The sequence below is a fragment of the Theobroma umbraticum genome, unplaced genomic scaffold (assembly GCF_002168275.2).
Source record: "Theobroma umbraticum cultivar Fairchild unplaced genomic scaffold, ASM216827v3 scaffold_55.0, whole genome shotgun sequence".
Classification (NCBI taxonomy): Eukaryota; Viridiplantae; Streptophyta; class Magnoliopsida; order Malvales; family Malvaceae; genus Theobroma; species Theobroma umbraticum.
Window position 1 is genome coordinate 1,634,789 of NW_018397270.1, and position 15,873 is coordinate 1,650,661.

At 32.0% G+C, this 15,873-nt stretch overlaps 2 protein-coding genes across 3 annotated transcripts; both read left to right on the forward strand.

The window, feature by feature from the left end:
* Positions 1–784: 784 nt before the first annotated feature.
* LOC110426196 (uncharacterized) lies at positions 785–6,366 on the forward strand. 2 transcript variants are annotated; one of them, XM_021441360.1, is made up of 9 exons: positions 785–1,201; positions 1,783–2,037; positions 2,183–2,285; positions 2,559–2,638; positions 2,726–2,803; positions 3,275–3,366; positions 5,451–5,562; positions 5,784–5,909; positions 6,018–6,366. In XM_021441360.1, the coding sequence occupies exons 1-9, from the start codon at positions 917–919 to the stop codon at positions 6,132–6,134; spliced, it is 1,248 nt and encodes a 415-aa protein (XP_021297035.1). In that variant the 5' UTR covers positions 785–916; the 3' UTR covers positions 6,135–6,366. The 2 variants fall into 2 exon arrangements, with proteins under 2 accessions (XP_021297035.1, XP_021297036.1); XM_021441361.1 differs by having other exon boundaries at positions 1,828–2,037.
* Positions 6,367–8,725: 2,359 nt separating this feature from the next.
* Positions 8,726–12,562, forward strand: LOC110426357 (Kelch repeat-containing F-box family protein). The gene is made up of 2 exons (XM_021441575.2): positions 8,726–9,573; positions 11,575–12,562. The coding sequence occupies exons 1-2, from the start codon at positions 9,147–9,149 to the stop codon at positions 12,543–12,545; spliced, it is 1,398 nt and encodes a 465-aa protein (XP_021297250.1). The 5' UTR covers positions 8,726–9,146; the 3' UTR covers positions 12,546–12,562.
* Positions 12,563–15,873: the final 3,311 nt, after the last annotated feature.

Here is a 15,873-nt window from a genome sequence, read left to right on the forward strand (position 1 = left end):
TTTGTGTTTTTGACAAACCAGTTCTTTTCTCAAATAAAATTAAAGTCTAAACCACTTTAAGAGATCATATTATTGATTAAAATATTATCTTTTTATCAAAACCAAATTAACTTAACCTAATTTTGATAAAGATACAAAAATAAATAATATAAATCCACATTTTGATTTTACAAGACAATTTAACAATTATAAAACTTTGTACTATATAATTTAGACTTAAAATTTCAATTAAAATTATGAAATAAATGACAATATCTATTATTTTCAATTAATTTTATATTGAATAAATTTTCTTCTTAAACTTTTTAATTCTTGCAAAAGAAATATCTTTTTTTGAAAGATAAGAAATGTATATTCGTAAGCCAAAATATTCACGCATGTTGCAAAAAGTCTGTGTTATATAAAAATGTTTTTATATTTTTAAAAATTTATTTTAAATAGATAAAAAATAAAGTTAATTTTTTCTATTTTGAGTAAAAAAATTTATGATTAATAAAAAATTATTTATTAAATACTTTTTATAGTAATTTTAACTTAAATTAAAATTTATATAAATTATTTATCAAATAGCTTATCTATAAAAAAGAACTTATAAAAAATAACTTTACCAAATAACTTTAACTTAATTTTAAAAATTATTATTTTTTATAAAAATTTTATAATAACTTTTAAATTAAAAAACAATATTGACCAAAGCATGTATAACTCGGAGGTCAAATCCTAAAAATTCCCTTTTTAAAATCCTATAGGGTCTTTTGCAGAATTCAAAACTCAATAAAAAAAAAAAAGACAAACACACAAAGTCCCCCGCACGAACGCAAAAACCCTTTTTAAGGAAAGAAAAACTGGAAAACCCTTTTCTAAACCCATATTTTCCACCCTAAGAAAGGCGCTTCGGTCACTTTGTGTTTCTCCAATGGAATCTCTTTCAAGTTCAGGGTTCCTCTCTACTCTCCCTGAGACATACCCGTTTCTCAACACCCAATTGCCAGCTGCTTCTTCTTCTTCATGTTGTTTGATCAAAGCAGCAAATAGACGAATTGGGTCTCTTAAATTCAAGTCTGAAACCTCTCTTTTTGATGGGTTTCGTCTCCAAGCTGTATCTCGCGAGGTACCTAAGGAAGGTGAAGACGAGCCGCAGCCTCTTACCCTTAATAATGAGTTTCACTTTGTCGCTGAAGATAGTCTCTCTGTATCTCAGGTGCTAAGAACTAAACACTATGAATGTTGTTTTTTTTTTTTTGGTTTTTTCTGTGTACTTATTTGGGTTCTTTTTAAGTTGTATATATATAATGTTTGCTTTCTTATCTCTAATTCTTGCCTCAGAACATCTAAGAAAGAAACATGAGAAACCACCTTATTCTGTAAAAAGTTCATATGTAGGATGTTTGTCATATTTGCAAAGCTTTTGATACAAATATTTTTGAATGATTAAATATTAATTTTTATTGTGGATGAAAAAATGCTTGTTTTACTTTTATATTATGTTTGAATGTGTGCTAGATTTTAACTGTTTGCTCATTTTTAATGAGTAATGAATTGGCTTCAGCTTATTAGTAATTCTTGAGAAAATAAAAGCAAATAGCAAAAGTCACAGCCAAATGAAACTTAAGAAGTTTGAAAATTTCAAATCTAATGTACTTAATGGTTTACAACTTTTAGGATAAGGTTGTGGATTTTAGTACTAGTATATTGTATGAGCTAGTAGTTCTAGCATGATCTTTGGAACCCTTTTCCTGTTTTCTCTCTTGGTTGACATAGACATTTGTTGGATATATCAAGTGGCTACTTCGGCTCAGTATTGATGGTCTCTCTCATGTTCTGAAGGGTGAGTCAAATCACAATAAAAGCAGCGAAAAGGATGTAGATAAATTGATAAAGGTTGAAACCCCTTTTACAGTCCCACATGGAAGTGGAGCAAGTGGGGGTACGAGAGCTGGGCTTTTCAGAACCCCAATATCTGGTGGAGTGCAGAGTGCAACTTCAGCACATGGGTTACCTCGACCAGCCTTAGCAGTCCGTAATTTGATGGAACAAGTAAAGGCTATTATTTGAGTTCTAAGTACTGTCATATGAGAAATAAAAAAAAAAAAAAGATTTCTATGTATTCTCTTTCTCTGTGTTTTGTTTCCAGTTATATTTTAATTTGGTAGTCCTGAATTTATTGCCTCTGTAATTTAAGGCCAGATTTGCTCATCTATGCACTGTAATGTCTCGGATGCACCACCGACGAGAAGGGTATCCCTTTGGCTCTCTGGTAGATTTCGCACCTGATTCAATGGGTCGTAAGTTGTTGACTTTTCAAGATTTATTATTTAGTTTCTTTCTGGTTCCACCATAGAAATATTTTATCTGAATAATTAGTTAAACTTTTTTTGTTTCCTCTGTTAATATTTTATTTTTAAGTGAAACAGCCTTTGGAACTATGTGTTTATCCTTTATAAAAGCGATGTGCTTTCTTTTCCTATAACATTGGAAAATATGCAAAAGGAATTTTTTTTTTTTTTGGGTATAAGTTATTAGCTTTATTTAATATAGCTTTGTTTTTCAACTTGCAGACCCAATATTTTCATTTTCACCATTGGCCATCCACACACGGAATTTATTAGCAGACCCCAGATGCACCCTGGTCGTGCAGGTTAGTTCTTTCGATCTCTTTGCTCTGATGGATTATCCGGGTTAGTTATTCTCCATTTATGGAATTTATTGACAATTAGGTGTACAGATACCTGGATGGAGTGGCTTATCGAATGCAAGGGTAACAATTTTTGGTGATGTCTACCCACTTCCTGATCATCAACAGGTGGTCACTCAAATCCTTATTTTTTTTTTCTTCCCTTTTTTTGGTAAGGGGTGAGGGTGGGGAAGGGGGCAAGCAAGTAAAGGGCTGGGATATGTACTTAAAAAGATTGGGACTTCTTCTTTTTCCTTTATGGGCTCATGGCTTTACAAATAGCTGTAGAGAGCAAGTTTCTGTTGCCTCCAACTAAGGGAGTCTCCTTGTGGATTAGGTTCTAGAGGATGTCTAGTCTAACGTCTGTTTCTTCACCTTTTAAAGAATGCATAATTTGGATAGTTTTTCCACTTGGTCTTCCCTTTCTTCTCTTTGATCACATGTTTGGGGGTTATCCTTTAGATGTAGGATCCACTAAATGTCTTCCATAATTTGTATTATGTATATCTATACAATTTGGGCCTAAAATATGCCTCTGCCCTCTATTGCGGGGAGTGATGTATTTGGTTTTGAAATTAAAATGCCTGGTTGTTTTGCTAGGAATGGGCTCATAAACAGTACATAGCAAAACATCAACAAGGACCATCTCAACAGTGGGGAAATTTCTACTACTTCAGGATGCAGAACATAAGGTCTGTTTTAGTCTATAGTTTTTCTGAGTTATGGTTCCTTCTTGGAGAGTATGGGCTATTTTATGCATTGCATCTCATCTGGACCTGATTTTTTTGGTGATGCTTTTGTTTGAAAACTGCTAATATCTGTTACACAGTCATGCACAACTTATAATATTTAGTAGAGGTTAACGTTTTAAAAGCACCAATTAGAATATTCAAAATGTGTTTTCTATTGGGGACGGTGGTGGGGGGGCTGTGAGTTCCGTAGACAGCTTTGGAATCAATACTTGTTGTCCTGCTAGTACTTTTAGTTGGTGATTTTACCACAAGCTTTGGTATAACTAGACATGGCACTAGCGAGAGTTGCAACTGGTTTTCTCTTCCTTATTTGCCTTAAAAGACTGTTGTCTGTTTATATCACTCATGCAGGTTGGTAAGATTCCCTATTTCTTTTCCATTTGGAAGGTTGATTCCTATTTCCAGCTTACTTCATCCTTCAAATCCTAGGAAAACTCTTGCACGAATCATCATTTTCGAATAGTGTACCCCTCACCCATGCGTCTAAACTTGTAAAATCCTTCTGGTTATCCAAGTAGAGAAAATACCAACTTTTTTTTAAAAAAAAAATTGGACCATTTAAAGAACCAGTAAGGTTACAAATTCCAGTTGAAGTAGGTGGTTCTAATATTTTTATTTTTTTATTTATTCCTTTTGTTCTGGTGTTTTCCTATTTCATTTTTTAGTTTTGTAAAGTTTTTGAAAGTTAATAGACTTAGAAATAAGGCAAAATAGTAAAAGAAGTACTAATGCAATTGGGAGTTTAGGGAGTTAGGGACCTGCTGCAAGTTTTGCCTTAATTGTCATGTTTTGTTTATGTCTGTTTCTCTTGATTTCTCTCTGGGTTGGCTGCCTTTTCTATGGCTTAAGAATCTTGATCTAGGTGTACCGGGGGTGTTTATGTGGTTGTGGAAGTTTCCTTGCTGTTGGTGGTCGTGTGGCCCTGGGGATTACTTTGGAAGGGGGGGAACAAGTGGTTTGGTCTACGTAAATCTGGGGGAGAATTTTGATGTTCTGGAGTCTTACTTGTTTTAGCAAGAGAAGGAAACAGGCATGCTGGTTGTGTTTCCTTGTCTTGCTAACTCCCTGTATGGTTTAATTTTGTGTTGGTGAAAAGGTGTAGGCTTAGACGGCTAACTGTAAATGTAAAGGTGAATATTTTGTTTGAAGGGCAGGGTTGGTTACTGGTGTTTTTGTCTTACCAGTTGTGTTCAGAGGGTTAAGACTGTTCTTTCCAGTCTTTGTCTCCTCTTTTGTTTGTACATGGATGCCCTATCTTTATGAATGAATTCTGACTTTTTTTAAAAAAATAATGCAATTGGAAAGATGAGAGTTTTCATACTTTTTTCCTATTTAAAATAAATGGAAAAGTGAAAAGGTACATGGGAAATGTAATTGTCAATGGTTGGACTCATGGAAAAAGTGAAAAGATGCTTTGCAAATTGCATGGGATACGAGAAAGGTAAAGACAGAATCTTTAGAAAAGTAGTGTTTCTCACTTACTGGTTCTTAAAATAGTAAGGTTCTAAAAAATTGTTCATGATTTTTTTTGGCTTGTTTTGTCTGAGGTATGCTTGTGGCATCATGTACCTAGGCTTCTGCTTGCCACTGCAGGCTTGCAGCCATGTAAATTTTCTAGTTTCTTGGATGCCTAATCAGTGTAGTGTTCAAGTATATGGTTCTATGCTCTTCTTCATTATTCCCTCTTTGATAACTGAAATTGGTTGGATATGGAGAAATGAAGAAAATCCTGTTCTAGTGTGTGTTTTCATTGTTAGTTTCATTGCCTTGTATTAACTACCTTAAGAGTCTTGGTTTCTGTATAACATATATAACCATGTAAAATAATGCAATGGTTTTGTATTCAGAAGTCTGATTAGCAGTGGGATAAACATTATTAGTTAATAAGCGATTCTTCCATTTTTCCTCTTGATCTTTTCTTTCGCACTATTGATTGTATTAATATTTTTGAATATTTTGTCCTTTACATAATTTGTTTTATGTTGCACACAATTAATGTGTTTGTTTGCCAAAATTTATTTCAGTGACATATATTTCATAGGAGGATTTGGCACTGTTGCATGGGTTGATGTCAAGGAATATGAGGTGCTTAAACCTGATAAGATTGCAGTTGATGGAGGTGAACAGAATCTGAAGGTGAACTTTTTAAATTCTCAGAATTTCGGTTTTCCTCTTGGATGGTATTCTATTTTATTTTTGTTGTATCATTGCGGCTGTTGTTGCCGCCAAAAGATATTTATGGTTTTGTTGTTCTTTTCTATCGAAGATCTCAAGCTACTAATTCATTTACTATACATGTGCCCTAATGCAATTTGTCAGTATGTCCAAATTTTTGATCAAATTTGCTTCTACTATAGGAACTTAATTCAACCTTTTCAAAGCCACTCAAAGAGCTACTATCAACAGAAACTGAGGTTGATGATGCGGCTCTTATATCAATAGACAGCAAGGGAATTGACATCAGGGTCCGACAAGGTGCACAGGTATCATTTATTCCATATGATGGCACTTGACATGTTTAAACTTTGGGTTTCCAGGGGGAGCTGAGGTTTATGCCAGTTTTGTATCATAATATGATGTATTATTTGCAGTTCAACATACAGAGGTTGTCATTTGAGGAAGGGCAGGCTGTTGAAACATTGGAGGAAGCCAAAGCTGCTCTTTGGAAAGTAATAAAGAAAGGGCAAGTGCAGAATCTGAAGAGATAGAAGTTGCAAATTTTAATATTTATATGAGGCATAAGGCGAGACGATGCAAATCTGAGCCATCACTGAATCTAATGTAATACTATAGAGAAGGTTATTTACACATAAAAGTGAGTGCTTGTAATTTTCCTTTTTGCATGCAATGTGTAACATAGACTACCTGGCTGTGGAACTTTTTTATGTGGGTTTTTCTAGAAAACGTTTAGGCAAGTTATGGCCAATGCTTGTCATTTTATGGTAAAAGTGAGCGAATGGGTGAATTAGATGGTACGGTACATCATGTTTAAAGATTAAATAGATTAAATATTTTTAAAAAATCGATTAAATATGATCAAATATAAAGGAAGATTAAACTGATTAAATATAAAATTGGTTTTATCGATTAGATGTTGGATCAATGAATTAAAATTTTATTGTTATGTTTTTGTAAATTATAATATTAAAATTTATAAATTTTATTTATAATTATAAAATACACAAATTATGTATAAATTAAATATGTATATATATATATAATATTACTTTATTATATATATGAAATTAATTATATAATTTATACGTTACAATATTTAAATTTTTATAATAAAATTTATAAAAATAATAATTAATTATAAATAATATGATATAAAAACTAAGTCGATAATTAATAAATTGTTAAGTTTAATGATATAAATAAAGTCTATTATGAGTTACAATAATGTTTATTTATAATTTAAATATATGTATATATATAACATATTTCTTTATTGTGTATATATGAAATTAATAACGTAATTTATATGTTATAATGTTTTATATTAAAGTTTGTATAAATAATAACTAATTATAAACAATGTATTATAAAAATTAAGGTAATAATTAATAAAGTTATTAAGTATAATTATATAAATAAAATTTATTATAAATTATAATAATGTTTATGTACAAATTAAATATTTATAATATTTATATAATTCTATATATTTATAATATTTTATATTACGAAACATTATTAAAGTATAATAATTATAACATATTAATATATAGGATATTTACTATCATATATTATAATATTAACATATAAGTTACATCATTTAAAATATATAACTTGTAATTTCATATTAATACAGATTTACAAATAAATAAATACATATAATTGAAATGAAATTATTATGATTAAAATTTATATACATATATATATTAAATTAATATATTTTAAGTATATTATTAATTAAGTTTACTATTAATTTTTCTTAATATATGTATATAAATATTATTTATTAATAAATATATATATAATATGAAAAATTAGTTTATTTTTTGGATATATTGGTTTAAAAATTTTAAAATTGAAAATCGATCAAAAAATCAATCAGATCTAACATTTTAGACCGATTAATTCAATAACCTAATTAGACCAAATGGTTTTACTCAAATTGTATTAGATTTGGATAAGTAATTGGTTTTATTTGATTTTACCCACTCCTATTTTATAAGATTTTTTTTATTTTATTTTTTGGCCCGGGTGGAGCGTCTTTTCAATACTTTATCCAATGGTTTGTATTGCTCCACGTCTTAGATGAATGTTGCAGATTGAATTAGGGAAATCAACTCATGTTTCAATCTTGACAAGGACTTAAGCCTCACTACTTTGTTTTGGGCAAAGACAAAGGATTAGGTTTGGTTGGATCGGTTGAGTTCCAATCACACTATTCTTGTCTCATTTAGTTTTACAGAGTCTAAATTTGTATCTTGGAGTCAAACCTTCTAACTTGGATAATATGAATAAAAATAATTTTTCAAAATTTTCCTTTTTTTTTTATAATATTTTTTAACTAAATTAAAAAGTATAATGACAAAGCTGGACCGATTGAAAGGTCTTTGATCTTCACTTGACTAGAGTAACAAAATTGGGACTTATCTCTAAAAGATATTCTTTTTTTTTTTTTTTAAATTTATGATCAACTACAAATTTAACTTGCACATCTGATGATGTTGGGGAAGATGAATGATTTTTCATGAGATTTTGAGAAAAGTAAATCGTTTTCTTCTTAAAAATTGTTTGTTGTTATTAAGATTATTTTAAAACTTATTTGGTATTTAAATTTAAAATTTTAATTTTTTTAATTTTTTAAATTAAAATTATTAGTAGATTGTATATTTTAGATGTGAAATAAATTTCTTCCTTATTTTGGATTCAAGTTAACTAATTAGGTGTTCACAAACATGTAAAAAAAATGGACCTTCATAACCGTCAAGTATTTAACAGGTTCGGATAATCATCGAGAAGTGTAAAAGGTATTAAAGTATAGATTTAGGTTCATATAGCATTTCAAATTTTAATCAAATATTTATAGAGTTTGAATCTTTTTATCAATAACAACTTTATATCTTTTCTGAACATGTTATCTCACAGTAACACTTGGGACAGTAGTTGGATAGGCCTAAAATCTGGGCAGTCGGCCTTGGTTGGCAAAGCCGATTTAGGCGTGGCGCCTGGGGACAAGTGCAAGCAGTTGAATAGGCCGCCCCAGCCGGGCCATACGTAGAAACTAGAGAGTAGAGAGAGATGGAAGGTGCTGTGGAAGTCACTTGGCGAAAGAAGTGAGCTTAACCAGCCATGTCCGTTGTCCAAGTGAAGCTCGTAATTTCACACAATGAGAACGAATATGGCCAAACCATTCTTGGGCCCCCCACCTATCTCTTTCCTTGATGCTGAATTTACCATTTCCAATTGGACAATTCACCATTTGACAGTTATGAGCAACGACCAAAGTAAGGAAAAAATGAAAAGGAAAGGAGCATTTTCTTTGGCAATGAACAAAACCCAAGAAAAGCTTACCATTGTCCTCCCAACAAATTCATAATAATAATTATTCATTTGGCCATTTTCCTAAAGATATGAACAATCCCAACAAATCCAGACCCATTTTAGAGTTTTCAGTTTCTACCTTCTGCCCTCGACACCCCCCACTAACCATAGCCATATAATCCAAGCAATCATACCACCAAAAACAAAAACACACCACTTTTCCCATGGCAGAAACTAGCTCCACTGCCAGAACCAGCAACTTCAATAATGGATCACCTATTGCTAACTTAGCTCCAGACCATCTCTTTACAATCTTGCTTTTACTTCCTATAGAGTCAATTCTATCTTTTGCCATGACTTGTAAGAAATTCAGGTATCTGGCAAGTTGTAATTCACTGTGGGAGTCCATATGCAGGAGAGACTGGGGACCGACAGCCGTAGATGCCCTTAAGTCTTCTTTTCATGGTGATGAGGATCATCAACTGCTTCCATGGATTAGGCTATACAAGCAGGTGTCTCAGCTCGATTCAGTTTGCTGCTACAAACTCTCTGACCCAGATTCTGATTTGCTGTTACCAAGCCCCAGAGCCTCTCACTCCCTCAATTTTGTGTCTGGTTGCCTGGTTTTGTTTGGTGGTGGCTGTGAAGGAGGTCAGTCACTTGTACAGATAATAATAGCTCTGTCTTTGCTTTTGCTTTTGCTTTTGTTTTGTTTTTGGTGCATGTCTCTAGGATGACATATCTCTTGGATTCTTTGATGACTTTTCCGTCGTAAATTGTGTATGTGGCGTTTTAAAATCAAATGGCTAAGGTGCCTTTGAATTTGTATTGGATAATAGCGAAGAGCATCTATGTCAACTTATCAGGTAACATTTCCATTTTGGTAGTATCTCCTTCAATTCAAGCATCTATGTAGTTAAAAAGTCGAGCATCCTGCTTAGAGTTTGTCTGAACTTTCTCAGGCATTTTCCCTTTATCATTTTGTTGGCACTAGGCTACCTAGGAGGCTTATTGAAACCAAAGGGACAGTTTTATTCCATTTTCAAGCACTGATGCTGCATATGGTTGTTACTTTTGCTACTTGCTTTTTGCTTTCTTGAATTTACTATAAATTACCAGCAAATGTTAGAATTCAAATCATAATTGATTAAAGATGAATAAATCACTGCAATCAAACACTAATTGTAGCATATATTGTTCTATATAAAGTAAAATCAATATGTTTTACTATCCGAAAACTGTATATTTTTAATTTTTAATTCTTTGAAAAATACCTTTTGATTTTGTATCAAAATCCAATCTTTGCTCCTTTTCTTTTTGCTTGCAAAAGCAAAGGTCAAAAGATTAATAAAAGAACAACCAAAGAGTTTATTAGCATTTTTTTCATAAAACATGGATATGATTACTGTAGAAGCACTGCAGTTAGTTCTGGTACTTGAAAGCAACCCATTGCAAAGAGAGCTCATGTAAACTAAAAAGAACTATGATTAGGCAAGTTTAGCCGTTCCTCATTTATTTTGTAGCAAATTTTATGATAACAGTAAAAGGAATAAATCTGATCAACAACCTTTAAAGATCAACCGAATATTTACACCAATCACACTTCTCGTAGTTAAGGTGATTGACATGGACCAATGTGTAGCCACTATTATATGGTGAGAAAGAATCTGAATCACAAAACAAACTAGCTGGGAGAAAGATCACTGTGATACTTTTATTTACATCTTAAGCAAATTAAATATGTTTACCATGTAATTCCATAGGAGCTTGACCACACATGCCTTTGTATTGCTTATATAAATTATAATGCTTCATTTTACTGGATAGGAGATAGGAGGTAGTTTCACATGAGCTTTTACACATGAGTACAAAAACTGCTCTAATGGTAGAAATCTTATGGCCACTTTGGTGTCTGTTGTATAAGCATCTTTATTGATGTGCTGTTTATCCATTTTCTTCCTACATTTCTTTCCACTGGTAAAATAAAAGAGCAATTTGTCCACATCATCTAATGGTTAACTTTTTGCTGTAATGGTAAAAAACCTTAGGACTGACAAGTGCAACAGCACATGTGCAAGTCTTAGAAGCAACCACTGCACTTAGCTATAGGCATTTGGGCGACAGACCAAAAGTCATTTTGATGATGTAAAAGGCTCTAGATGGACCAATTAGGTTCTTCTTGAGGATTATGAAATTGTAACGTGGCATGAAAACTTTCCAGAGATGGTATCACTGCTGCCAGTTTCCTTGCTTCCATGGATGGCATGGAGCATACCCTAGCTTCATCCACAGAGGAATTGTTAAAAAAATGTCATCACTCTTAAGTTTGAATGATTTCAGCTTCATGGTATAAGATTGCTCTAGCTTATCGTTGGTAAACAAATATGAGGTACCTTCTGTGAACAAAACATTTTGAACATTCCATTGTTTCACTTTGTTTTTGGCTGATGGTAACCTTGCATTTGTTGGGAATGTAATCTCTAGTGAAGCATATGCAGTTTTGGCCAGTGATTTGGCAAATAATTAAGGAGATACTTACAGTTATCATCTGACTGCTTTAGTAACCAGTAAAAATGAAGAAGCCCTCTTTTTCCTGTTACCTCGTTGATATCATAACTTTCACTTTTTGTTCTGTATTTTTGCTCCTATTAGGACGCCATGTTGATGACACTTGGGCTGCATACATCGGTGATAATTCTCGGAGGATGTTAAAGTGGCAGAAGATTCATTCAGGTATCCCAAGCGGGAGATTTGGGCATACGTGTGTTGCCATTGACAATTATCTTGTTCTATTTGGAGGAATCAATGACCGGGGAAATCGTCACAGTGATACATGGGTGGGGCAAGTAGCATTCCACGAGAATGTTGGTATCTCGTTGTCGTGGAGGCTGCTAGATGTGGGGTCAATAGCACCAGCTCCACGCGGAGCCCATGCTGCATGTTGCATAAGCAACAGGAAGATGGTTATTCATGGAGGAATTGGTTGGAATGGTGTCAGGTTGGGTGATACATGGGTGTTAGAACTCTCGGAAAATCTTTGTTTCGGAACATGGCATGAGATTGTGAGTCATTCCTCTCCTCCTGCTCGTTCAGGACATTCATTGACATGCATAGGGGGAACACGAACAATTCTATTTGGTGGGAGAGGATTGGGTTACGATGTTCTGAATGATATCTGGCTCTTGGATGTGTCTGAGGATTATTCGAAATGGGTAGAAATATTTTACGAACTGCAAAGCATACCAGCCGGAGTTTCCCTCCCACGAGTTGGCCATTCAGCTACATGCATCTTAGGAGGGCGACTGCTAATTCATGGAGGAGAAGATTCACAGAGGCACCGAAAGGATGACTTTTGGGTATTAGATATCAGTGCCATCTCATTAGAAAGAATGCAGCCAGCTAGATTGAGCTCAAAGAGATTGTTGGCAAACATGTGGAGGAGAGTTAAAGCTAAGGGTTATAAACCCAAGTCCAGATCATTTCACCGAGCTTCTGTAGATAATTCGGGGCGTTATTTGTATGTTTATGGCGGAATGGTGGATGGAGCAGTTCAGCCTGCGGAATCATCTGGACTAGGGTTTGATGGAGAGCTGTTTCTGGTGGAGCTCGTGCTTCAGCTGTAAAAAAAGAAAGAAAGAAAGAGGTTACATTGGTAATGTAAATATTTCCATCAAGGGTATCGCACTGCCCTGAAGTCTTGTACGTACATCCACCCTCCCACTTAGCTTAGCTTCTCCCCTGCTGTGTATGTGTTCCATATACAACTTTTACAAAATATATACCAGTCCTAATACTCCTAGTGTGCTGCCATGAATCATTGATTCTGGGTACCAATGGTTTTAGAGTTGCATATTTGAGAAAATATTCTTGATCTCTCTTTTGCTAATATGAAAGAGGTAACCATAAAAGTCCTCATAGGCAAGACTTGGGAGCTAGTGTTTACGTTTAAAATATACTACTTGTGCAAGAGGGTCCAAGTAGTAGCTTGATCTGATCAGTCCAGTCCCACAAAGGTTAGGAAGTAGGTAACATAACATAAATTTTAATATCAAGAGTAAGATGGAAGATATTTTGTTTATGATTAATGTTCTTAATCACTATAATATATCCAACTCAATTTATCCCATTGCATTCTTATGATGAGCATTGGAGTTTGGCAAGAACCATTAAAAATTATTTTGAAAATGAGCCCTTTTAATAATTAATCTCAATTAATCAGATGGATTTGAAATGGGACTTATTACTAAGGTTCACCTTAATACAATACTTGTATCCACCACTCTTTTAAATCATTCAATTCAATCTTGAACTTATCCTAATTTCATTTTATCAGAATAAATTAACAATTCGAACATATCTACTTTATAGAACATATCTAATTTGAATCTAAAAAGACTTGTATCCATATCATTCGATCGGAATTTAAATCGATCCAAATTTATTTAAATGTTATATAATTTTTTAAAATATTAATTTAATTAAATATTAATTAATATTATTTTTTGGTGAACATTACAGTAGGTTTGACCTTACTGTAAAGTCAATGAATAAAATTTTTAAAAAATAATAAAAACCTGTATAACAGGTTAACATGTAAACAACATATATAATTTTTAAACTTATCTATTTTAAGATAATAATGTAGATAATTTTTAAACTTATTTAGTTTATTTTAAGTTATTTAACTTTCAATTTTATTTCATTTTTTATTATAAATTATAAAAATATTATTAATTTCATATTAAAATTATATTTAATTGATTTAATTCAATAAAAGTTATTCTTATCCCTAGTTACATTAACTCTCACACACTTACATTAAGATTTAAAATTTAGTTATTCCACCTTTACAAGTTTTTACGTCAATTCTTACAGTTTTACGTCAAGGCTTTTCCATGTCAACTTGAACTATAATTATTTTTATCCTTATTATTCTTAATTTAAAAATTAAGATTTGTATATCGTTAAACACTTTTAGTCTGAGAAAATAGAAATTTAAATACTTATTTTTTATTAAATTTACATTGTTTTTAATTAAATGGCTTGTTACATTAATCCTCACACACTTACGTTAAGATTTAAAATTTATTTATTCCATCTTCACAAGTTTTTACGTTAATTCTTACAGTTTTACGTCAAGGCTTTTCCATGTTAACTTTGAACTATAATTATTTTTATCCTTATTATTTTTTATTTAAAAAATAAAATTTGTATATCGTTAAACACTTTTAGCATGAGAAAATAGAAATTTAAATACTTATTTTTCATTAAATTTAGATTGTTTTTAATTAAATGAGTTGTTACGTTAACTCTCGCACACTTGTGTTAAGATTTAAAATTTAGTTATTCCTGCTTCACAAGTTATTACGTCAATTCTTACAGTATTACATCAAGGTTTTTCCATGACAACTTTGAACTATAATTATTTTTATCCTTATTATTTTTAATTCAAAAATTTAAATTTTTATGTCGTTGAACTTTTTCAGTTCGAGAATATAAATTTAAATATTTACTTTTCATTAAATTTACATTGTTTTTACTTAATTGACTTGTTACGTTAACTCTTACACACTTACATTGAGATTTAAAATTTAGTTATTTCTCCTTATGAGTTTTTACGTAAATCGCTATTACTTTACGTTAATGATTTTAAATTGCAATGTTTAGGGTTTTTAATGACAACTTTAAATTATATGTGTTTAGGGTTTTTTTATTATACATTTTTAATTTTGATTTTTTGATTTATCATAGTGTCAATCCTATTTATAGTATGAAATTTCAACCATTGAATAAAAGTAAAGCAAATAAACGGTTTCTATTAAAATGGCATAAAAAAACGTCCATAAAAAAAAAGAAGTCTCTCCCACAAAGAAATTTTCTACTAGAGGTTGCAGGTGGAGAACCATCATATTCACCTTCAATAAATAGACAATTTTGCTGCACAAGCTTTACAACAGCAAGTCCATCTTTCATCAAATAGTTTGGAGAACAAGATACTATACTAAGGCCAACTTCTGTTACATCATTGTAGAGTCCATTAAAGAGATGACTCCCCCCCACTAAGGGAGTTTTCTACCGGACGTTGGAGGTAGTCTTCACAAGCATTATAAAGCAATTTCTATTGGCACACTGACGGTTGGTCTACATACCACTATCCTATCAATTGTTTATTTTGCTATACGTGCTGGGTCTTCTTCAACTTTGCTCTCCCCACCACGCTCACCTTGTGTAGGTATTGTTAACAATAATATTCAATCCTTATACCCTAAATGCTACACATTAAACCTTATATACTAAACCCTAAAATATTAAATGATACTAGCTTTGGTATTGTGATTTGACAATTTTGATTATACTAATTTAATACTTAGCCTCCAATATTATTATAGTATAGTAATTTTTTATTTAATATTTCATGAGTATTTAAAGTCGTCATTATATATTATTTATGTTTAATTTGTGTAGGTTAATGGAAAGTAAAGAAAATAATTTGTCAAATGCAAAATATTTGCATGAACTTTCAAAAGATGATATACTGGGTTTGGAGTTTGATGAATTAGAAGATGTTTATGAATTTTATAAAGCATATGCTTGTGCCATGGGCTTTGGTGTTCGTAAAGGTAGCTGTAGGCGAAACAAAAATGGAATTGAAGTTATAAAGCATTTTGCTTGTTCGAAGGAAGGACATAGGGTTGAAAAATGGGAAAAGCTAGAGAATCGAGTGCGAGAACCTAAAAGGTCATCTAGAACATATTGCAAGGGTTTAGGTCATCTAGAACATATTGCAAGGCTAATGTTCGGGTCATTCTAAACAAAGATACAGGAAAATGGTATGTTTCACATTGTGAACTTGAACATCATCATTAGATGGTAAATCCCGCTCAAATATGTTTCATTCGATTCGGATAGGCATATTAAAGTAGCTGATGTCTATAAAGCAAAAGCTATGAA